Source organism: Diadema setosum, chromosome 19, assembly GCF_964275005.1.
Source record: "Diadema setosum chromosome 19, eeDiaSeto1, whole genome shotgun sequence".
Classification (NCBI taxonomy): Eukaryota; Metazoa; Echinodermata; class Echinoidea; order Diadematoida; family Diadematidae; genus Diadema; species Diadema setosum.
In genome coordinates this window covers 9,567,418-9,592,242 of record NC_092703.1, presented here as the reverse complement: position 1 = coordinate 9,592,242, position 24,825 = coordinate 9,567,418, and the positions used below count along the sequence as shown (strand labels likewise).

Sequence of the window (24,825 nt, the reverse complement as noted above, 5' to 3'; positions counted from 1 at the left end):
AAAGCATCAACTTTAGTAGAAAATATCAGTGAAAGTTTGAGGAAAATCGGACAATCGATGCAAAAGTTATGACTTTTTAAAGTTTTGGTGTTGGAACCGTTGGATGAAGAGACTACTATAGAGGTTATGGCGTCATGTGTGGACAACAATATAAAGAAAATATAAAGGGAATTCCACAAAAATCCATTTTCATGAAAATTACACATTCCATCAACTTGATACTGACATAAGGGTAGTAATATAGATTCCCCTTGCTTTCTGAAAGCGGTTAGTCAAGTGCTCTTTCATAGTGCAAACATTGCAGCAATAGTATTAAAAAAAAGTAGTGTCGGTATATTATACGCAAAATTAATGCACATAGAATTCACAAAACATAGTAAGAAGACGTCGAAATAAACATACAGGGTATAAAGAAATTTCATATTGAAGGGATTGACAGAGGAAACATTCCGAGTGAAACGTTAAGAAACTAATTGAAATGCGGGGGAAACATCTTCACACACATATCGCTTGACTAGGAAGATAGCCCCAACAGCATGAAATAAACTCTCATCAAAGTTATAAATTTTGCCACTCACAGAGTGGACTCAATTCAATTCAATCGAATTTTTCAATTCAATTCAGTTCAATTCAATTCAATCAAAATTTTATTTCAAATTTCACAAATTATCTCACAATATCAAGTGCATTAAAAAAAAATGTTATTGACGTCTCGAGATCCACATCCTCGGACGTGTCTATAGTGCAGACTCTGAACAGAAGTGTTTCGGAGGTGGATACATACGGGTGAGAGCGCCGATATCGGACGTAGAAACGTAGAACAAGAAACTTTCCTCTAAACCATGCAACTTTTTCCGTCCTTCATGTGCAATACGAGGGAAAATGCAGCAGATGAGTGGAGTGTCTGTCAGAAACATATACATTGTCCTGAGTTGGGGGGTCGAACAAAATCATCTGCAAAAATGCGCATTGGCTTTCTGCCAGGCGTGCATGCTCAACATGATAACATTCATGTCATCCGTCATTGCTTATGTTTTGGCGAGTGTATTATGGATGTGTGTGTGCGTGTATATAATAATAATAATAATAATAATAATAATAATAATAATAATAATAATAATAATAATAATAATGATAATAATGATAATAATGATAATAATGATAATAATGATAATAATGATAATAATGATAATAATGATAATAATGATGATAATAATGATAATAATGATAATGATAATAATAATGATAATGATAATAATAATGATAATAATAAATAAATAATATAAGTAGCAGAAGAAATATTGTCATTATTACTATTATTATTATGATTATTATTAGTAGTATAAGTATTATCATCATTATCACCATTACTGTTATTATCATCATCATTACCATAACTTAACAATAGCTAGTTTTTGTAAGCCTGTACCTGCTTTATGAAAGTTTGCACGGTGATGTAAATGAACAGGGGTATGTGGTAACACCATGAGTAAGCCTTGAGATGACTATTCTTCGGCAAAAGAAGACCCTAGAAAGAGGAGAGAGAAAAGGGGAAGCAACAGTGAGTGCGTTTCACATAAATAATGTAGTTACAGTGGAAAGGCTGCGGTGAGCTGGAAGCTGAGGATGCACTAATAATAATGGAGACTGGAGGTGGGAGACAGGGGTCGACATTGGCAGATCCAGAGGGGGCGCACCGGGTGCTTGCGCCCCCCCCCCCCCCTTTAATTTTGTAAAGTCCCCCCCCCCCCCTTTTACGGAATTCCTGGATCCGCCCCTGGATCAATTGTTGCAGTGGCGGACCGGAAGGGATCGCACAGGGTGCGCTCCCCCCCTTTTTTTTTTAAAGAAAAGAATAAAAAAGAAAAATGGAAGGGGGCGCGAGTGCCAACTCTCGCCCCCCCCCCCATTTATCTATTTATTTTTTAAACAAACCATCTTTGTCGGCCAATTGCAGTGGCACCAGAAAATTGCGCTGAAGCCCAACCGATGAAACCCGGAAGTGGCACGAGAAACGGAAAATCGTGCGGAAGCCCTTTTTTTTTCTTTTTTTTTCTTTTGCTTGTCAGCTGATTAAACCTGGAAGTTGCAACAGAACTGTTTTTTTGTACCCCCTCCCCCTTTACTGAATTCCTGGATCCGCCCCTGCGTTTTATAGGGAAGAAAAGAGTGGTGCTCATATCAGGTATGAACTAATTAATAGACCGGGGGCCCAGGAGGTTTATTCAACCGAAAAGCGGACAAGCAACTGACCTCATAGGAAGTTTACATGGACCCTGGACATCACAAAAATGCATTGCTGCCGGGTCTCATCGTTGGCCTTCCCGCCAAAATCACGCAATGTATGACGTCACTTCCGGTTGGCCCTTTTTCCAAATTTTTGAGACAGTTTGAGTTGAATGATCACTATTAATATGTCAGTTTCGGCTTCTAAGAGTGTCCTAGATATATTTTATTTGGTATCCAACTATTTTGGAGTATGTATTTACCATCTATTTGCCCATTTTCTATGTGATGATGCTCCTGATGGTGAATATATTCATGGCAATCATTGTCGACGTCGCTGTTTTAGAGAAAATGACACCTACATTTTTAACACTTTCTAAAAGATAGTTGTTAATACTCTCTATAAATATCTCAATCTTGTCTAACGGTTGTAAAAATCTACATCCAGCCCTTCTTGTGATTTGAGATAAGTCTAGTCTGTTCAAACATTAAAAAGTATAACCCTTCCACCATTTAGGGTAGCGCCCTCTGTGATCTGAACCTTTGCAACACAAAAAATAAACTTTGAAACAAAGCATTATTGGACACATGTTGGAGATTAATGTTCGTAATGCGCACAAAAAATTTTATATATCGTCAGAATATTATAATGTTCTTCACTTAAAGCTTCTAGTTATTTTATGGAAGAGAGTACAGGAACCAGGCAATATCTTAATCTTGTACATGGGCAAACAGTATTTGCATCATTACGACCAAGAGTCCATCACTTCCATCACTCTCATCGCTTTCATCACTCTCATCGCTTTGCTCACTCCATGTCACTTCGGATTCCTCATCGTCTCGGTTTGCATTATCTGAAGGAGTGAACGATGAGCCTTCGAGAGATGAGGGGACTGCACTTCCTTGATACCAGTCTGGCTCAAAGTGCTTCTGGGTAGATTTCCACCCATAGTCTACAAGACTGCCGTGCTAGCTCTCTTCCACATTCTGGCGACATGCTGTGCTCTTCGGATGTGATTTTTAAGTGTTGTGGCACAGAGAGGAAGAGAATTAGTAAATAGCACATGATCTTATTCAGTCTTGCAAGGGGCAATGTCCACTGCTCATTCGCTTGAAGACATTGTATAATATCTGGCATCATTTATGTCCGATGTTTCAAAGCCATACAGTGGGCAGATGAAGAATGTGGCAGCTCGAGTATCTACTTCCTCGTTTGAGAGAGACTGGAAAGATTTGATGTGTGTTGCACTATTTTCCATCTTTTGATAAGGTTTTACTTTCTCTTTCCTGGAGAAACGTGAAGTGAAATCGCAACCTGTCGGGGAGACCAATATGTGCATCGGTAATGTCAGGTTGCTTCTCTTCGAGAACTGCTGCAATTTTTGAGACATCAACTTACCTTTTGTTTTTGCCCGAACCAAAGTCTATAATTATTTTTCCTTCATCCGACCTGGCACAGTACAGCAAGATGATGAAGACGTCTGTGTCACTAGACCTAACGAAGATAATGCCCTCTTATTTGCATATTAGATTCTTCATGATGGCCTTGCAAGTGTCTCGGCATATCTGCTAACAGTTGGTCGTTGCTATTCCTCAGTTCTACACAGCTTGCGCCATGAGAAACACACCACATTTTCTATCCAATAACCTGTCCATACTGGGGCTTCCTCCATTCCTACATGATATATCTTGCAAACTGTTCCTTGACTGAATAACTCTCGAGTAAATCCTTGCCTCTATAGCGCTGAACCTGATCTGTCCCAGTAATGAAGAATTCATTTGAAATAGAACATTGCAGGTTTCGATCAGGAACGTCTCTGGCTCCTTCAGCTGCGTGCACTCTGTGTACTGTTGTTTTAGATCTCTGCGTTTTCTGAGGCAAAGTTTAACATTTTGATTTTGGGAACTGACTTCAGGAACCTGGAACTGTCAGCTGCACATTCATCTTGAAACTCAGTCCGTCTTTTCTACCCTCGTTCAAGTGTTGTTAGGAGAAATTGCGTCGTTGCCTCACTGGCCACCTTCCTCGATTAGATATTGATGAGCTCAGAAGGACTATCATACACAAAGGGGTTGGATGTGTTTTTGCCTTCTCCATCGCGGCCACATTCATATTGTGTGCCGAGTTCGGTCATATTCACCCTCAATGGTACCATTACAAAAAAAAAAGAATAATTATGGTTGTCCATACTCTTATCTATTGAGATACCAAAAATTAATAATTTTGTACACTCTAAGATGATCATACAGACATGTTATTGATGATGCTTCTATGGCATATGTCTCAAAATTTGGAGAAAATGGCCAAATGCCACAAAAAGAACATGTTGGTGTTTTTTTTTTACGTTGCAAATTTGATTTGATCAAGATCAAGTGACCATTATTTCCAGCATGCTGTTAAATTTGCAACGGTGCCATTGAGGGTGAATATGAACACGGCACACCATACAACTTCGCCGCAATTGAAAAGGCATTGCTCTCTAGATTTCTTGAATCATCAGATGAGGCGGTTAGATATGTTGCAACTATGTGATATCTGCCAACGAGAACAGCAGGGAAAGGTCTCAAGACGTAGAGGAAGACGCTGCACTGGGTGAACTTTGTGCGAAATACGAGAGCTTCTTCAAAGACAAGTGAGACAACGAGGCAGTTTCTCCTAACAACACTTGAACGAGGGCAGAAAAGACGGGCTGAGTTTCAAGATAAATGTGCAGCTGCCAGTACTAGGTTTCTGAAGCCAGTTCCCAGAATCAAAATGTTAAACTTTGTTTCAGAAAACGCAAAGAGGTCTAAAACAGCAGTAAAAAAGAGTTCACGCAACTGAGGGAGCCGGAGACTTTTTCGGATAGCTGTTGCAACTGAATCAAGTGATACAATCGATCTTAAGCACATTCTTAGCTACCCTCTCACTAAAGTACCTCTTTAGCTGGCCCATCAAGTAATGGGGACACCCCTGAAGACTGAGAAAGCAGCTTTGACAAGGCTGCTTAAAGGGACTGTACAGTACTGGTTGAGGTGATAATTCAGGTGATAATTCCTAAGTGAGAAAATGAGGAACCTTTTATGAAAAATGAAAGAGCATGTAATTTTAAAAAAGGATTCAACGTTTATTTGATGAAAATTGGTTTTCAAATGGCTGAGATATCCAAAAAAAAAGTGATAATAAAAGGCGACAGGCCACGACTTTTTATTAGGATCTCTTTGTTTCACCTTGTTTTTGGATATCTCAGCCATTTCAAACCCGAGTTTCATCAAGTAAACCTTTGATTCCCCTTTGGATTGCATGCTCTTTGCCATCTCACAGAGTGGTTTCTGAATCTCTCGCAACATGTTAAAGGGCTCATACAGTTTTGGTTGAGACCTAACTAGGTTTTCAACATTTTTGGGTGAGATAATGAGAGTCCTCTTATGAAATATGAAAGAGCATGTAATTCCAAGAGGAATTCAACGTTTATTTGATGAAAATTGGTCATGAAATTACTGAGATACCTAAAACAGAGTAATACTAACAAATTGTGGGACCCACATATTATGATTGCTTTTTTACTTTGTTTTTGGATGTCTCAGCTATTCTAAAACCGATTTTCATCAAACAAACTTTCAATTCCTCTTAGAATGGCATGCTCTGTACTATTTCATAAGTGATTTCTTGGTATCTCGCAAAAAGTTTAAAGCCAAATCCTCAGCTCCACCAATACTGTACCACCCTTTAAAAGCTAAATCCTCACCTCAACCAGAACTGTATAGTCTCTTTAAACGGCAAAACGAAGAAACAAATTTTCCTGTGATCTCAGCAAGAATGATTGACAGAGGCATCATCATTCATGAGACAATTCTACAACACAGCAGTTCAACATATGGCCAAGGGTCTCTTGAAGAGACTTTGCTCATGTCGCGGAGAGGAAATTCACTTGGTACTAGACAAAATATACCAATCCCCCTCCATCAAAGATCCTGAGGGAAACCTGCAATGTTCTACCTCACATGAGTTCTTCATTGCTGGGCCAGACCAGGTTCAGCGCCATAGAGGCAAGGATTTACTCAAGAGTTCTTCATTCAAGGAACAGTTCGCATTTCGCAAGATATATCGGAAAGGAGGAAGCCCCAGTATGGACAGGTTATTGGATAGAAAATGTGGTGTGTTTCTCATGGCACAAGCTGTGTAGAACTGAGGAATGCCAACAACCAACTGTAAGCAGATATGCCGAGACACTAGCAAGGCCATCATGAAGAAGCTAATATGCAAATAAGAGGGCATTATCTTCGTGAGGTCCAGTGACACAGACGTCTTCATCATCTTGCTGTACTGTGCCAGGTCGGATGAAGGAAAAATAATTGTAGACTTTGGTTCGGGCAATAACATAAGGTAAGTTGATGTCTCAAAAATTGCAGCAGTCCTCGAAGAGAGGCAACCGGACATTAGCAATGCACATATTGGTCTCTCTGACAGGTTGCGATTTCACTTCACGTTTCTGCAGGAAAGGGAAAGTAAAACCCTATCAAAAGATGGAAAAAAGTGCAACACACATCAAATCTTTTCAGTCTCTCTCAAACGAGGAAGTAGATATTCGAGCTGCCACATTCTTCATCTGCCCACTGTATGGCTTTGCAACATTGGACATAAATGATGCCAGATATTATACAATGTCTTTAAGCGAATGAGCAGTGGAGGTGACAAAGGTACTGCCCCTTGCAAGACTTGATAAAATCATCTGCTATTTACTAATCCTCTTCCTCTCTGTGCCACAACACTTAAAAATCACATCCAAGAGCACAGTATGTCGCCAGAATGTGGAAGAGAGCCAGCACGGCAGTCTAGTAGACTATGGGTGGAAATCTACCCAGAAGCACTTTGAGCCAGACTGGTACCAAGGAAGTGCAGTCCCCGCATCTCTCGAAGGCTCATCGTTCAGTCCTTCAGATAATGCAAACCGAGACGATGAGGAATCCGAAGGGACATGGAGTGAGCAAAGCGATGAGAGTGATGAAAGCGATGAGAGTGATGGAAGCGTTAGTGATGACGAAGACATTCTAAAGGTTGTGTCCCGAAATATTGCGAATTTAGTTTGACTCTTGGTCATAATGATGCAAATACTGTTTGCCCATGTACAAGATTTAGATATTGCCTAGTTCCTGTACTCTCTTCCATAAATTATATAGAAGCTTTAAGTGAAGAACATCATAATACTCTGACGAGATATACAATTTTTTGTGCGCATTATACGAACATTAATCTCCAACATGTGTCCAATAATGCTTTGTTTCAAAGTTTAGTTTTTGTGTTGCAGAGGTTCGGACCACAGAGGGCGCTACCCTAAATGGTGGAAGGGTTATACTTTTTAATGTTTGAACGGACTAGACTTATCTCAAATCACAAGAAGGGCTGGATATAGATTTTTACAACCGTTAGACAAGATTGAGATATTTATAGAGAGTATTAACAACTATCTTCTCGAAAGTGATCAAAATCTAGGTGTCATTTTCTCTAAAAGTGCGACGTCGACAATGATTGCCATGATTATTATTCACCCTCAGGAACATCACCACATAGAAAATGGGCAAATAGATGGTAAATACATACTCCAAAATAGTTGGATACCAAATAAAATATATCTAGGACACTCTTAGAAGCCGAAACTGACATATTAATAGTGATCCTTCAACTCAAACTGTCTCAAAAATTTGGGAAAAGGGCCAACCGGAAGTGACGTCATACATTGCGTGATTTTGGCGGGAAGGCCAACGATGAGACCCGGCAGCAATGCATTTTTGTGATGTCCAGGGTCCATGTAAACTTCCTATGAGGTCAGTTGCTTGTCCGCTTTTCGGTTGAATAAACCTCCTGGGCCCCCGGTCTATAAGCTTCTATTCAGTCAAAGTCATCTCGCACTGTTGTGAGAAAAAAGAAAAGCCTTTCGTAAGTGTGACCACCAACGCCTCAAGGATGGATTGCGAAATGATTAAACTAATTTACCAATTCGAATGCAGGAATAAGGGTTTAATATAGAAAAAAAATACAGAGGCGGAGGTAGAATCTTCCCTTGTATATTCTATCAACTTACAACAGGTTTTTGTTTGTGGACGGAGTCACAAAGTGCTAATAATTATAATGACAACATAATCGCATACTGTACATTGCATTACTACAGCGCTCCATGATATTGTGTTTAAGCACGAAAACAAAAGTGAAATAAAAGAAATACACACGAAATACATACAACGAAGAAAAAGAAAGACTTGTATACCGAAACGGTCGAAAGTAGGTATAGAGGCACGTCGCGTTGACTGTTTAGAAGCCTACCATTCGTCGAAGCCCCTTTCCCCTACCCGTTTGCGTTTGGGGCGTGCATGAAGGCTTTAAATGTTTATATATATATATATATATAGATATATATATATATATATATATATATATATATATATATATATATATATATATATATATTCTCGGCCTATGTCTGTACTTGTAGAAGGCCCTACTTGAACCCTATAAAGCCCGGGAGGGGGGGGGGGGGGGGCACAGCCCCCCTACCATATTTTCGTTTGCCACTCCTATACACCCTTTACCTGATTTCAACCAAATTTGGTGACTTTTCCTAATATCTTATTGCGAACATTTTGATATATAATTTAGATATGTCCGATATTCCTCGTTACCATGGCAACCGTAAACTGACAACCATGTTAGTCAGATTTTGCATGATTTTCTGTTTCAATTTCAGTTAACAATATAATTATGAATGAAATAGGGGGTTTCTCGGCTGTAATTTGCTGAAGGACCAAAACGTGAAGTAATTATGGTTGTGAATTATCCTGAAATGGTCTTCTTATCATTTCCTTTATTTTTATATAACATAGGCATCAAACAATAGATATAATAGAAATAATCGAAAACACAGCATTTTTTAAAGACTACCTTTTTATTTTGTGTTATCTTCACACAAGCTTTGCCTGTAATGTCATATGTTTATCATATTATCAATCTGCAAACTCAAAATTTCAATATTTTGGAAATATGAAATGTGATACCAATATAGCACCCATTCCAACAATACATTATAGGTTTCATATATTTTTTGATATTGTAATGAATTTGAGCCCCCAGAGATACCTTGAGAAATTTCAACCATAACAAATAGTGAAGGTTGACTTGCTTTTCCTTTGAAGTAAATATGAAAATGATTGATATAAAATAAAAACATATATACTGGGGATAAAGAAATAGAAAGAAAAAAATGACTTTATCGTATTTCCTATGTATTTCTTTATATTTTGGGAAATAGCGCCCTCAGTGGGTGACCTTGAGAAATTTCAAATGTTGGGTCATGTAGAGCACGAGTTGCTCTACCCATGTGCCAAATATGACGGTCATACATCGTAATAAATTTATGATAAAGAAGTTATGTAGGAGGCACAATGTGCCCCCCCCCCCCCCTCTTGGGCCTGGAAGGGATCAAAATAGCTAGGGCTTTATAGGGTTAAAAACATGTTACTAAGTTTTATTCATTCGGTCTGTAGATCGCGAAATGACACTTTCACGAGCCCTGGAATTATATCACACCATTAATACCCGAAAAAACTTTATCGGTTAACCTCCGGAAAAAGATATATTTATCACTACAGAACTAAAGCGTATACATAGGCCCTAAAAGCGTAAATTACCCTATTACTGGCTAGGACCCATAGAGACTTTAGTCAGCTACGATTAAGTTTGTTGTTGTTGTTTTTTTTTTTTTCATAAAGCGATTGATTTTGCTATCCACTTTAATTTCCTGCTAAGTCTGCTGATGCTTGGGGATCCTCTGCATAGGGCCTAGGGCATAACATATAAGCAGGGTTAATCAGTCTTCCAGATCGCTTCTTTGGCCTTCCTTGGCAAAAAGTATTCGGCTTTAGCCGGGGCTTTAGAAAGTCAGTATAGTGGACGAAATATGGCAAGTCAAGTCCAACGCCGGATAAAGCTGATTTTGCCCTGTGTCGAGTATAGGCCTATCATTTTTATAGTAGGCCTACCTTGATCCTTAGTTTCTCTGTAGGCCCTATGTTGTGCATTGTGTGCATATACGGATTATATCATGTGTCGATCATCAGTTCAAAGCCGTCATTACACTGCTGGGGGGGGGGGGGGGCGGCAACATTCGAACTTAAAGTTCTCGAAGTTTTGGCAATTATCAAATACTAGTACACTAAAATATCCTCAATTCAGAGCACGGGCGCGTGCAAATCAGTTTTTGAAGGAACAAGACAGGTTATCATATTTTTGTAAATGCTGTTGTTGGTTTTTTTTTTTTCTTTTTTAATCAGTGTACTCTGTAGCTAGCCCTATATTAAAGGCATAATTTACCATTTGCAGATGAAAGCATTAGTGCTTTAAAATAGTTCTAAAATGTGAGTTAGGGATAGAAACAACCACTGTCAAAATTTGAATCCGTATAATGGATGTTAAGTGTTGTTAAATACACAAAATGTGAACAATAGTTATAATAAAAATGTTTCCAGACTAAACCGTATACAGTTACGGTTTATTGAGAAAAATCCTGATATCTCCTTATATTTTAGGTTTTATGGCAAATATTTCATATGGTAGGATGTTTTATGATACAACAGACCTACACATATGCATTAAATGTGATATCTTGAACATTTTTGAAATCACTGCTCCCAAAGGTATACTGGACCTTTAATAGCATAAGATGAGGCCAAAATTGTAACTCCTTAACGATATAACCCAAGCTTTTATAGAGCCCGTGTGCCCAGGAAATAAACGAATTAACGACTCATCACCAGTTAAAAAATACAATGTACTGTAAAAGTACACGCCCACTGCACTACGCGGAGACACGAAAGTCATTCAGACCTGTGAAAAGCTGGAAGTTTGTGTCGGAGGTCGCCAATAGTGATCGCGCGGTCGTCGAACGATCTGTTATTAGACTCACTTATACAGTGTTTTTTGGTTACGGCACACAAACTGCCCAGTATTGTAAGGCAGTCTTTTGTCAATAATCTGCACTTAACGACTGGTCACATCTTTTGCGATCGTGTGTTTGTGGTCGAAGACATGGCTGAGGATCGATCATCATAATTATGGTGAACCGATAGGTCACGCTTCATGCGTGTGTACGCTGCTGTGTCACACTAATTTTGTCGATTTCTCCTAAATACTAGGGTGTACTACGTTTATTCTCTCGAAATGTCGGACCCAGTTGTCATCGTTTCAGCTGTACGGACAGCAGTAGGTAAGGATTTTTAATTGAATAATAGATAGGCATGCAAATAGCTCTACTGTGTCGCTCTTCCAGTGATGCTCTCTACTACTCTAGGCTCCCCATGTTGGAATAACTTGTACAGTCCCATACGTTAACTCTGAGTGCAGGACGAATCAAGTACAGACAGGGGTATCGTGCACGTACAACAGTAGATCTAGGCCTACAGGCTACAGGCACAGCCGGCCGCGGCCTTCGGCTCTCGTCATGTCACTATTGTAGGCCTAACGCTAACCCAATCAATATTGGGTAATTTGGGCTGTTTTTTGCTGATGTTGGTTAGAAGAAGAGCTGCGCGATTCACTTTAAATCGCTACCATTAAACACCTCGAGTGTCACCAAAATGCTACAAGAACTTGTCTTAATTTGACCACTCTGGAACAGCGCAGAGAAAATGACAGGCTAATTATGATGTACAAAATACACAATAATCTCACTCCTGTTTCAGCACAGGACTATATTATCAAACAGGCTACTCAGTTAACGAGAGCCTCGCAACCACACTCCTATCAGGTACCATATTCGAGAACTTCCCTGTCGTCAGAAATTGTTTCAGCGCCATCTGTGGGATCATTTCGAAAACGTCTAACGGTTGATCACAGTGGCTAGTATGTTTGTTTTTTCCGTCAAATTTTCTATGTGCTTGTAAATATCTGTAAATAAATTGTATTATAATGTAAATAGCACCAGTCTGCAAGAATCTTCAGTCTATTGTCTATTGAAGGAGGCAGACTTAATCAGAAGAAGAAGAAGACTAGTGGAAGTTTTAGTTGAACTAGGCGAAGCTAGACCCAATTTGAATTGGCAGTGACTCATGATTGACTGTCTATCATGACATTGAAAGTTTACGCTTTTATTAAATATAAATCTGATAAAATGAGACTGAGATGAGACTAGCACGTACAGCCGTCTGACTGGGGTCTAAATATTTTTTTTTTTTTTTTTTTTTAGAGCTGAAAAAAAGTATACACCCTTGACTATGTATAGCCATAGCTATGCCTGGTTCTAAACCCTTGTTTATATGGATTGCTTGTCTACCAGCTTTATCCCATCATGATTTCTTTTCTTTCTTTTTTAAAACTGGATCTTCTCCTTTTCTTCCCTCCGTGTATGTCGGAGATTGATGATGAGCATAATGTCTTTGATGAGTGTGGGTCGCAGATAGGTGGTCATGTTACCATCAGGGCAGGGCGAGGCTTATTTTTGCTATAGATGTAGACGACCATATTCATAGTGGCACTGCCAATCAGTGATGACTTCAAATTGAATTGTAATGAGTAGTTCTGAAACAACTAGAGTATGAATTGCAACAGCAGCATATGTTTAGCATCATGTTTTTAAAAAGTCACTGTAACTTTTACATAACACCACACCATGCACCACCAGACCTAGCTGCCAAATAGTACAACTATACACCTGATGGTAGACTGTACTTATCAAGAAGAAGAAGATAATGACTAACTTTTTAGTGCGCTCCAGTTAGAACACTGCTGATGGCTGATATACCGATAGACCTCATGTCCCTTGCAGATGCATGCAGTATGGCCATGTGCATGGGGAAGCTACAGAGTTAGACACAGTAGGGCGGCATTGTATCGGCGATCATGACATGCTTCAGACTTACTCGTTGAAGTACCTACGGCTACAAGATGTGTATTTCATGATTGTTTTACTTTCACAAATTTTGTGAGTCCCCTGATATTTGCGAGATTAGCAATCCCGCAGCACAAATGCAATGTAGAATCTATATCATTTCCAAGTTGAGAAGTGGCTCTTTGTGGTCATTGAGAAAAGAAAAATGACGTACTAACTTAACAAGTAGTCCTCATACTATTCAAATTGCTGGCAAGTGTTCTCCATCATTACTTGTTTTATTGACTTACACAAATCCCGTTTCGTAGAGAGAAAAAAAAAATGTGCTCCAACAACATAGATATCTAAATAGTGAATGGAGTAATTCATTTCAGTAGCAGATTGCATAGTTTTTCGTTGGTTTGTTTTTCCTACGCTTCCTCTTGTATGCTGTATTGCTGTGTATGTGCCTGAGGGATAACTTCCACAGACCAGCAATATAGATTACTATTATCTTAAGTAGGAGCCTTTGCTCCTGCACCTATATTGTAGTTCAACTTGTAAAATTTTTTCATCAGTATTCCATCCAAGCTTGACCTGGTTGTAGGTTATCAAGCCCACTCAGATGTAGTAATGTACCTCAGTCTAATAACCAAATATCCCAGTTGTGGAGTTTTGTGTGCAGTAGCCAGAAGAAAAAAAAAAAAAAAAAAAGACTGCCATTATCACAATATGGATTATGAGGAGTAGGTATTCACTTTTCATTGACAATCAGTTTCCAGACATACTGTATGTGCCAATCAGCTAAGAAAGAATTCCAGCATGAATACCAGTTAATAGCAACCAAAGCTCAGCAAGGGTTGAATGTGAGAAATTCCTTGTTTCCCACACGCTGTTGTCATTGTAGTACCAGATAAGCAGGAGCAATGCTTTTCATATCAAGTAATAATTATGCTTGGGCATTCTGTGCTATTTTCTCTTGCAGGCAGCCTGAATGGAGCCCTGTCTACCATTCCGGCCCATGACCTTGGAAGCATCGTCATAAAAGAAGCCCTTCAGAGGTCAGGGGTCAGTGCCAGCGATGTGTCGGAGGTCTTCATGGGTCAAGTTTTCACTGCAGGCCAGGGTCAGAACCCGGCCAGGCAGGCCAGCGTGAATGCAGGCATACCCGTTGAAGTAAGTTAAAATTGCTGCAACTTCTCTCGTCTTTTCCCTGCAGTTACATCGAGGTTGGAAGTCATTCCACTTTCATCAATTTCTCACGTCTCAACTCAACTTCTCTTGAGAATTCCCAGCCATGTAGAGTTACTCTGTGAATATGTATTTGAAGTAACATCTAGCAATACATATTGCAATGATTTGCACATACGTAATAAGATGATGTCTGTCTGAATTTGTTGTGATACATTGAAAAAGAAAATGAGACATGTGTATGTTTTGATATTAAGAACAATAAGTTACAATATGAAATTGGTGTTGAAATCATCTCATAGTACATCGAGACATGACTTTCTCTATGAGTTTGGTAAATTTGTGTATTGATATCTTAGATATTACAATATTTCCTAAAGCCACTGACAGTACATGTGTAGCCTTTGAACAATTCATGACAGCCACTGTTGCATTACTGCATTTGTACTTAATTTTCTTTCTTTTCTCCTTTTTGCTTTGCCTTGTTTGGTTCTGTTTTGATTCGTTTTTTGCAGGTACCAGCAACTAGTGTCAACATGCTATGCGGGTCAGGCTTGCGCACTGTAGTACTTGGAGCTCAGGCTATAATGTGTGGGGACTCTTCCATTGTTGTGGCAGGGGGGCAAGAAAGTATGAGCCAGGTAAAAAGGACTGTTCAATTTTGACCATAAAGAGTGTAATTCATACAAAGTAAACAGTATGACTGCAAATTTAGTGATTTCAATGATACATCGTGTGATGTACTATGGTAGATATAATATTTTTTTTTTTTTTTTTTTATCTGAAATGATCTACATGTACATTGATATCAGATTACCTTCCCCCAACCTCTTGAAAAGTTGGATGGTTCCCTTGGAAAATACATTCCCTCTGGAAAATAGGGACAAACAAACAAATTCAAATATAGTTATTGGCACTTTTATTGCACCTGCTGTTCTTGGTAGAGAAAATATTGCAAGGATTATATTTTTTATGCCTCTGCCTTGGAAGCTGCAGGAGGGATTATTAAATGGTTTACGTACTCAGCTCACATTCTCATGGTCACACAGACACCCAGTTTTCATGAGGTTCCTTCCATATATGCTTGTTGGCCAAAAAATTATGTGTTGGTAGACAAAATCTGCAATAAATAAAACATACTAATCCAGCAGTGATGGTTCGTGGCTTGTTTGTGGCTAATTAAAATAATGTGTAGCGGTTTGTCGGTAGAAAGTGTTTAATGTTGAGGAGTTTGTATGCCCTGTATTTCTATTTTTTTTTTTTTTTATGTTGTTTGTGAGTGATCCGTGTTTCATGAATACTTTGAGACTCCACACTCGCATCTCGGGGAGCTTTCTATATTTAGTATGCTGCAGATTGTACGATTTACAGCTTAAAGATGCTAAATGTCCTAACAATAGAAGGGACGACATCTCCCTCCCAAACCCTCCCCCCAACTCGGTCACTTTGCTTCAGCAGTCCTCCCAGACACGCCGCAAAATCACATGCCTGGCTGCTCTCTGACCTTGGTGTCTCTGATACTGGATGCATCAATTTCATTTGTCGTGTCTCTGTCATAACATGTCCACAGGCTCCCCATGCGGCACACCTGCGCTCTGGCCTCTCGTTCGGTGACAAGCCCCTGGTGGACATCATGGTGCATGATGGACTCATGGATGCCTTCAACAACTACCATATGGGAATTACAGGTGGGACCGAGTTTGAGCTTTGCATTAGATGATAATGATAGTAATAATAACAATAATACAATATATTTTTAATGCTCTTAATGCAATGTTCCTAAGCCCCAGGGGAAAGACGAAAAAAAAAAAAAAGAAAGGAAAGGAAAAATAAAAAAATGAGACATAATCATTGTCGAAAGTACAAATTACTTGAAGAAAAAAAAAAAGTATGTTACATTCATCAGTATGTAACAATAAATGGGCTGGTGATATGATTAATTTTAGGTTCAATACATTGACTAGAGGGGTAATCATTTATGGTAAAAGGTGAATTTTTAGAATGAAATGATTCTATTCTTGGGGCTTCTCGTATATGAATGGGGAGATCATTTCATAACTCGGGGGCAATAATTGCAAATGAGCATTCTCCATAGCATGTCTTGGTGTGAGGTCTGGGAAGCAGTTGAAGGTGGGCAGCAGCATTGGAGCATAAATGTCTAGATGCAGAAGAAATTGATGAGGATTAAATGGAGGTTACGTTCTGGAGGTATGAGGGGGCGTGATTATGGATAGGTTTGTAGACAAGAAAGAGGAGGTTAAAGACAATGCTTTCTTGTAGTGGCAACCAATGAAGCAAATGGATCTCACAGCTCTCCTCGCCCCACATGGACCCCACCCCCACTCCTCAATCTCCACCTCACGTGCCCCCCCCCCCCCCATTTTTACTATCCTTTTGCCCATGATGCTCATAACAATAATGTAAACTCCAATCAGTCCTCAGAAGAGTGTATTCCTTCATTCAGTGCTCTAGCTTCCAGGCATGAATGATTCAGGCTACAGGGAGTGTACATAATTATATAAAGATTGTATGAAATTCTTCAGATAAAAGTTACACAGGACCGAATGGCATTTTGTGAAAGACGAAGAAGACAAAAAAGAATCCTTTACTACCCAATGAGTGTGTTGTACCTATAAGCAAGCTTTATCCCATCCATAACAAATCAGGAGTTGGACTACACTTTTGTTGGTAATGCTAATTTAAAGGGATAATCATGAATTATGGGATGATGAATTTGTATTCAATTACATGATGTCACAGGATAACCAGTATATTGTGCAAATTCAGATTTGAATGTATATCTAACTTGTCCACCAATGTCTTGTCTTGATTCATGGATGGAGCACATGAAAGAGCTTTCAAAACTCTGTCAGATTATGTCACAAACAAAAATTCAGTTTTAGGGTGAAATATCATACCAGGGCCCTTCTGCCAGGCAGGCGATGATTTACTGTGCTCGTGGACATTAGTGACTGAGTGAGTGACATGTTGCTTGTCCTTCCAGCCGAAAATCTGGCCAAGAAGTGGGAGATCAGTCGGGAGGACCAGGACTCGTTCGCTCTGAGTTCCCAGCACAAGGCCGAGAAGGCACAGAGCGAGGGCGTCTTCGCGGCGGAGATTGTCCCCGTCACTGTGAAGAGCCGCAAGGCCACGACCGAGGTCGCCACCGACGAGCACCCGAGGAAGGGGTCGAGCCTTGAGGGCATGGCCAAGCTCAAGCCCTGCTTCCTCAAGGATGGAAGCGGCACCGTCACGGCAGGCAATGCCTCAGGTACTTCAGCGATCAGTCCCTGAAGTGGGGCAGCAGAGTCTGTCACTAGCTGCTGTAGATTACCCCTGTCTCAGGACAACATGTCTTCAAGGGTTCCATGCCCATGCAGACATTCCTTTGTTGAAAATCCAGCTTATTATATAGATGAAAGCAGGTCCTGTACTATATTAAAATTGATGACATCCAGTAAAGTACTGGTAACTTAGCATCCAGAATCTAAATACAAAGAAATGAAATTTAACACTGAGGGGAAAAAAAAAGCCAGCAGATGCATTTCATTCAGGTTAATGGAGTCTGTAGATATGTTCCATATTTTAAAGGGATTGTATAGTTTTGGTTGAGACCTAATTTCAGGTTTCTAACATTTTTGGTGCGATAATGAGAAACCTCTTATAAAATATGAAAGAGCATGTAATTCAATGAGGAATTCAACGTTTATTTGATGAAAATTGGTTTTGAAATGGCTGAGATATCCAAAACAGAGCGATTCTAATAAAGTGTGGGACCCACATTTTATTACGATTGCTTTGTTTTACTTTGTTTTTAAATGTTTCAGTCAATCCAAACCCGATTTTCATCAAATAAACTTTGAATTCCTCTTAAAATGGTATGCTCTGTATTATATCATAAGTGTTTTCTTGGTATCTATCTCGCAAAAAGTTAAAAGCCCAATTTTCATCTCCACCAATACTGTAGTATCCCTTTAAGTGCATGGCCTGGACAGGGCAAAGCCATTGCATTTTAACAAAGATCACACATTAGAAACACTTTAAAAGGATGACTCTTAATTTGATTTCCCTGGAATAAATGATGGAGGGGCATCTTCACTTGTCACTTTCGTGCTTCTGTGTTGTCTAAGATGATCTTGTGTTGATTTACTCCCCAGGGATAAATGACGGAGCAGCAGCCACAGTCCTGATGAGCCTCTCGGAGGCTCAGAGGAGAGGGCTGACCCCCCTGGCAAAGATCGTCTCATGGGGTCAGGCTGGGGTGGACCCCGCCATCATGGGGTCGGGACCCATTCCTGCCATCAAGAAAGCTGTGAGTCTTAATTTCCACAATTGTTTCCCACTCAAACGGATGGTGTATTTTTGGTTGAGTTGGGGGAATTCAGATTTTGACTGTTTGTGAGATAATTAGAAAGCACTTGTGAAATGTGAAAGAACATAGAATTCTAAGAGGAATTCATAGTTTATTACATGAAAATCGATTTTGAAATGATTGAGATCTTAGTAGAAAAATATTGTCCTAAAAAAGGTGGGTCCCACCTTTAATTCTAACCTCTTTGTTTTTGGATACCTCAGCCATTTCAAAATCAGTTTTCATCAAATAAACTTTGATTTCCTCTTAGAATTGTATGCTCTTAAATTTTTCTCAAGAGGTTTCTCATCTCTCAAAAGAGTTGGAAACCCTTAACCCGTTGAGGACGGGCTGATTTTGCTACATAGCCACTTGCCGGAGCATACTCAGGACTCGTCCTCAATGGGTAAAGCATCTTCCCAACCAAATTTAAAATAATAAATAAACTTTGATTTCTTCTTAGAATTGTATGCTCTTAAATTTTTCTCAAGAGGTTTCTCATCTCTCAAAAGAGTTGGAAACCCTTAACCTGTCGAGGATGGGCTGATTTTGCTGCATAGCCATTTGCCCACTTATACTCAGGACTCATCCTCAATGGGTAATGCCTCATCCCAACCAAATTTAAAAACTACACCATCCCTTTAAACTTGGCTATTAGTATATCAATTGCGCAGAAGAAAGGAAAAACAACATCAGCAGGCACCAACAACTTTACGAATCAATGTACAATAATGTCCCACAACTTCAAACATGACTTGCTTAACTATAAACTCTCATTCACTTTAATACTCTGTGATGAAATATGATTGATACAAAATTATGATTTCACCAATTTCAGTTCACATGATTTTTCGAAAAGTGATGAGAATTGATACCTCTCTTCGAGTAATTTGCTAATACAAGCAAGGAAGTGGTGATAATGAAAGAGTCCCAAATTTGTTACAGACAATTGTGATTTGATGATTTGAGAGCAAAAGAATGTGTCTTATGAGGCCATGACATCATCACTTCATCAAATTTGCATCTCATTTACATATCTGACTATGAATGATCCACCTACTTATTCTGAAAGCTTATCTGATTATGAACTTGTTACTCAGCTTTCCTCCTTTTTTCATACCCCCACCCACACATAGTGTGTATGGGGGTATATAGGAATCACTTGGATGACATACCATAGTTGTCACATGTGCCAAATTCAAGCTAAGTGCTCAAAGACTGATGGAGTTAACTAAATCCACACATGACGTCCTGAACTCTTGTAGTCTCCTTATCCAGACATTACAACACCAAAACTTTAAAAATTAATAACTTTTGCATTGATTGTCCGATTTTCCTCAAACTTTCACTGATATGTTCTACTGTAATGTTGCTGCTTTCACTCAAGCCACATTGTTCTTTGGGTTTTGGTTTCCTGTAAGCAAAAAGAGTCTGTACTGATGTTAGATAAACATGACTCAATCATTATAACTTCTCCTTGTGTATGGTGCTTATAAAACAGAAAGAGTCAGCACTAATGTAAGATAAACATTACTAATCATTCCTCCTTCTTGTGTAGCTGGCCAAGGCTGGTTGGAGCACCCAGGACGTTGACCTCTTTGAGCTAAATGAAGCTTTTGCTGCTCAGTCCCTGACAGTTGTCAAGGAGCTGGGAATAGATACTACCAAGGTTAGCTCTTGATTATTTTGTAGTGTTGACATAGTTTGTCATTCTTTTTTTTTTTTTTTTTTTTTTTTTTTTTCATAGTAATCTTTTCAGGAAACAACATTGTGTTGATTGTTACAAAACAGCAATGCCCCTGGTCATTATACTTCAAAATGCTCAAAAAGTTTTGTATATAGACTAGGCCTTTAGTATACACAGAGATAGAGATTGTTTTGATCAGTGATTATTAACATCAGTGTTACTTTTATTCGCTCATATCAATCATGACCAATATTTCATTCATCAAACACTTTGAAACAATTTAAAGTATTCATGTTTTTGAACAGATCAGAAGTTAGTGGGATTTTGATGAGAGCTTTAGGAAAAATTGTTGATTGCAAGTTGTTGAGTAAATCTTTTTGAATGTCAAATGTAATCAATACATCTCCAAACATCCAGGTTTCTCTTGGCACTTTCAGGTGTACATTTGATTTGCATATACAGCTGTACATGTATTTATTTTTTCAGAAGTTTTGCTCATTTGTGCTGTCAAGAATTTATGGAGATTTCCATACGCTACCAATTAGACATGGTCAAGACATTTCCTTGTGAGTGATATTTCCCGACACCTGAAATGTCCTGAATAATTGCATCTTGTGTGAACAGATCACAGCACTACAATAATCACGATGTGAACATGAACCTTGCTCAAAGTGATAAGCAATTGTAGGATTATTTTACATATGGCTTGAAGGTACTCAAACTAGACAATGGCACTGAAAAGAAATGTACAGATAATACTTCGATATAGTTGCTAAGTGAGAACACAACCGGATTACAAAGTCAGCATGTGCCATGTGTCATCTGCAGCCAAAGTTTTGTTGAGATCAGTAAAAGTACAAACAGAGAAACAAAAAAGATGTAGTATGAGAACTTGAGCATTACACAATTGGAGAAAAATCAATCTACCCTAACAGGTTACATCATCATGTTTTGTTACTGTTGTCATTTGTGTGTTTGTGGTACCAGGTCAACATCTATGGTGGAGCAATTGCTCTAGGACATCCACTGGGGGTGTCGGGTACCCGAGTCCTGGTGACCCTCCTGAACGGCATGAAGAGGACCGGGGCCAGGAAGGGTCTGGCGGCCCTCTGTATAGGAGGGGGCATGGGTATCGCCATGTGCGTGGAAACCCTGTGAACTCTTAACGCAGCGAAACTCTGATCGGACTGAGACGCATCATTTCTTTTATACGACACAGAAGCGGAACGTGTATGTCAAATCTCCTTAAAGGACACATTCAAGTCCCCTCTGAAAATCTGTCGGTTTGATTTGTCATAGTATTCTTGTATCATATCGTAAATTGTTTTAAACAGTCCAGTTTGACAGCATCATGATGATAATTACAAGGAAACCCTGTTATAACAGGGACCGCTGATCTAACGTCATTGTAACCAGTCCCTTGTAAATGTACTTAAAAAAAGAGACCAGCAAAATACGGTAATGGAAAATCGGGACCGCTGTATAAAGTGGTATTTTGTTGTAAGCAAACTTATTTTAATGTGGTTTCCCTGTAGTTGATGGAATGTGTGCCACTGTCATCATTATCGTAGACTTTTCAGCGGTAGGTTATCTTTCTTGGAAATATCGCATGACATACGTGACAAGACACCGCTAATACTGTAATGTGTGTGTGACATGCTCCACATCCAGCCAGCTTCTCATGAACATGCAGTGCAGTGACATGCGCAGATGTGAATACGAACCAAATATGGCCGATTGTGACTAACATTCCCCGATGTGCAAATATTCCCCAGAATCTTGCACACAAAAATATATGGTTGTTGCAGCTGACAAGTGTTACGATTTTGCTTTGATGATAATTACTATGTCATATAAATTGTTCCTCTTCCTTTTTTTTTAATGATATGTATCTCAGTATTTCATTTTCAGTAAGGCCCTGTTACCATTGTAAAACAACGCTATAAAAATGCCGGTGTTTTAGTATTTATGCAGTCTATCAATGGCATAAAATGTCTACTGGTATATTGTAAAGAACGTCATCAGTGTAATTTACACTTGAGCATGTCAGTATGGCAGCACTGAAAGCCATATCATGTGTGCAATACATTTTCCATTGATTAAAGTCCCATGGAAATTTTTCGTGTTAGAGATATGGTGTCACATCAGAATTTACATAGTACCATGCCTTCATGTTGGTCTCTCACTAAATAGACGAACACATGGCATGTATATTTTTCAGAGCTGCTTAGTCTCCCTGTGTGTGTTTGAGCGCTCTCCTAAAGCGAACCGAACCGTACCGTACCCACCCCAGAGAAGCGCTCAAGTGCTCCTAAAGTGTACCGTACCGAACTGTACCGAGCCAAAAGTAGAACACTTCCCGATTTGTTCCAAAAGCATACCAAAGCTATACCAAAAGTTCGCATGTGAAGAATGCGCGTATACACACCTACATCATAATGCAAAGAGTTCATTCTCTTTGTCCAGGACATCTGTAAGTAGTTTAATTAATCAATTAATGGAAGCATGCCAGGTGAATGACCCTAATGCTACAGAATGCGTGACCTCCTCCAAAAATAACTCGTGAGTTGTGCTATCTCCACAGAGTGCTTGAACGCTCCAAATCTGGCACAGTACGATATGATCTGCTTTGGTTTAGTTTGCTTTGTTTCGCTTAAGAGCGCTCGAACGCACCCCCTGATTCCGCAGGAGGTCCCTTGAAAACTTCAAATGTCTCTTCATAACCCGACAAGATGATATAAAGATCTTTTTCATGAAGAAATTAGTTTTGCCCATTGAGATGTAACACACACACAAAAAAAGAGGGTCTCTCTGACTGTCCTTTGAAACCTGCCTTATTTCAACAAGGGAATATTGGCACCACTGCTTCTATTGTCTCCATCAGAAATACAAATATCCATCTCTGACACAGTGTGATGGTACAGGGTGTGCACAACTAGGGAAATGTGGTGGTTGTGCAGCAGCTCAACAGTTCTACTTGGAATACTTTGGGCCAAGCAGTAGTTTGTTTCTTTCCAGTGTAGCTTAAGTAACACACACTTCTTTTAAATGGGTCTGTTGCTGTCGATGTCATTAAGGAAAATGTATTTGTGTTGGGAATGAGTATGTAATTCTGTCTGCAAATTGCTAAACTACTCGCTGATTCATCTAATAAGGAAGCTCAGCAGACAGTGGGGACTTCAAAAAGAGGTCAATGAGATTCAAGCATAATATTTTCTGCTCTTATCTATTGACGAGTGTCTCTATGTTTGAAGATGTATGGCAAATGCTGCTTCACTTGGTGTATAAGGGTACAGCAGGTGTACATGTGTATACCTCATATTTAACAGTAATTTATATATCTATGTAGCACCTTTTCAGCTTGAATCCAAAGCACCAGATATAAAGGGCTTAAATTTACATTTGTGGTTTTTCGTTGTTCATCCATAGAGCCACATGGAGCTACAACACGTACAATGTAGCTCTGTGGTTCATCATGGCAGTTGCAAAACTGAAAAATAGAAAGTACTGTGGAAATCATGAAGATTACTCAAAGTCTCTGTTGCATCACTCAGCAAGTACACTGTATAGAGTGGACTCTGCATTGTGCAGGTGCATCAAGATCATTTCATTGGTCCAAAGGATTTACAGCAAGAATCCACTGGACATGTACCAGTATGTGTTTAATACAGTTGCATGTACTTGTATTATGAATATTCATAGTTGCAGGAAATGTACATATTCCTCAGTATTATGGATTTAAGGTGGCCTATTCAGCATATTAATGCACAGTGGTACGTGTATAAAACTGTCTGTATATCAGTCTATCTATCTATATATATATATATATATATATATATATATATATATATATATATATATACACCATGTACATGATGATATGAAACTGCACAGGTCATGGTACCATGCAAATTGAAAAATGTACATTGTATATCTGTACACAACACATTGGATGTTTATGCATTCTGTTCATCCCATTTGCCTGTACATAAATATAATACAAAATTATCAAGCACTTGACCTATGTTTGGCAAGTTCTTGCTAATTCAATAAAAAACGTGTACTGAAATGATGATTCTTGTTACATGTGTTCACTTTTACAAAGTACAATGTACTATACACACACACACACACACACACACACACACACACACACACGCACACACACAAATAATAAATACACATGAAGACACACATGGGTCCACAGAAAATAAAAAAGAGGCAGTTACATGAGTATTTCAATGCGATAAGTTTTACTACAGTTTATAATAGTGAACATAAAGTTAATTCTTTAACAATATACAAAGTGCTGGCTTCTCTCGCATTCTACGCGATACAAATATTCGGCAGGAGCATTAAAACTGCTGTACCCTCCATGTTCGTTTCCCGGTTAAGCCCGATTCTTATTGGCCTTTTGTTGTTGCTGAGGCAGAAATGTATGTTTTTGTGTTGTCTATTCTCCCCGAGAACATATATATGGGGCTTCCTCCCCCATCATACACCCCCCACTCCCATCCCCATCACGGGAATGCGGC

At 39.1% G+C, this 24,825-nt stretch overlaps 1 protein-coding gene across 1 annotated transcript; it reads left to right on the top strand.

Annotated features, from left to right (window-relative positions):
- The first annotated feature begins 11,329 nt into the window (after nucleotides 1–11,329).
- On the top strand, nucleotides 11,330–24,093 carry LOC140243061 (acetyl-CoA acetyltransferase, cytosolic-like). Its single transcript, XM_072322798.1, has 8 exons — nucleotides 11,330–11,462; nucleotides 14,047–14,237; nucleotides 14,768–14,893; nucleotides 15,823–15,940; nucleotides 17,257–17,523; nucleotides 18,410–18,564; nucleotides 20,162–20,272; nucleotides 21,278–24,093. The coding sequence occupies exons 1-8, from the start codon at nucleotides 11,417–11,419 to the stop codon at nucleotides 21,446–21,448; spliced, it is 1,185 nt and encodes a 394-aa protein (XP_072178899.1). The 5' UTR covers nucleotides 11,330–11,416; the 3' UTR covers nucleotides 21,449–24,093.
- The last annotated feature ends 732 nt before the right edge of the window (nucleotides 24,094–24,825 follow it).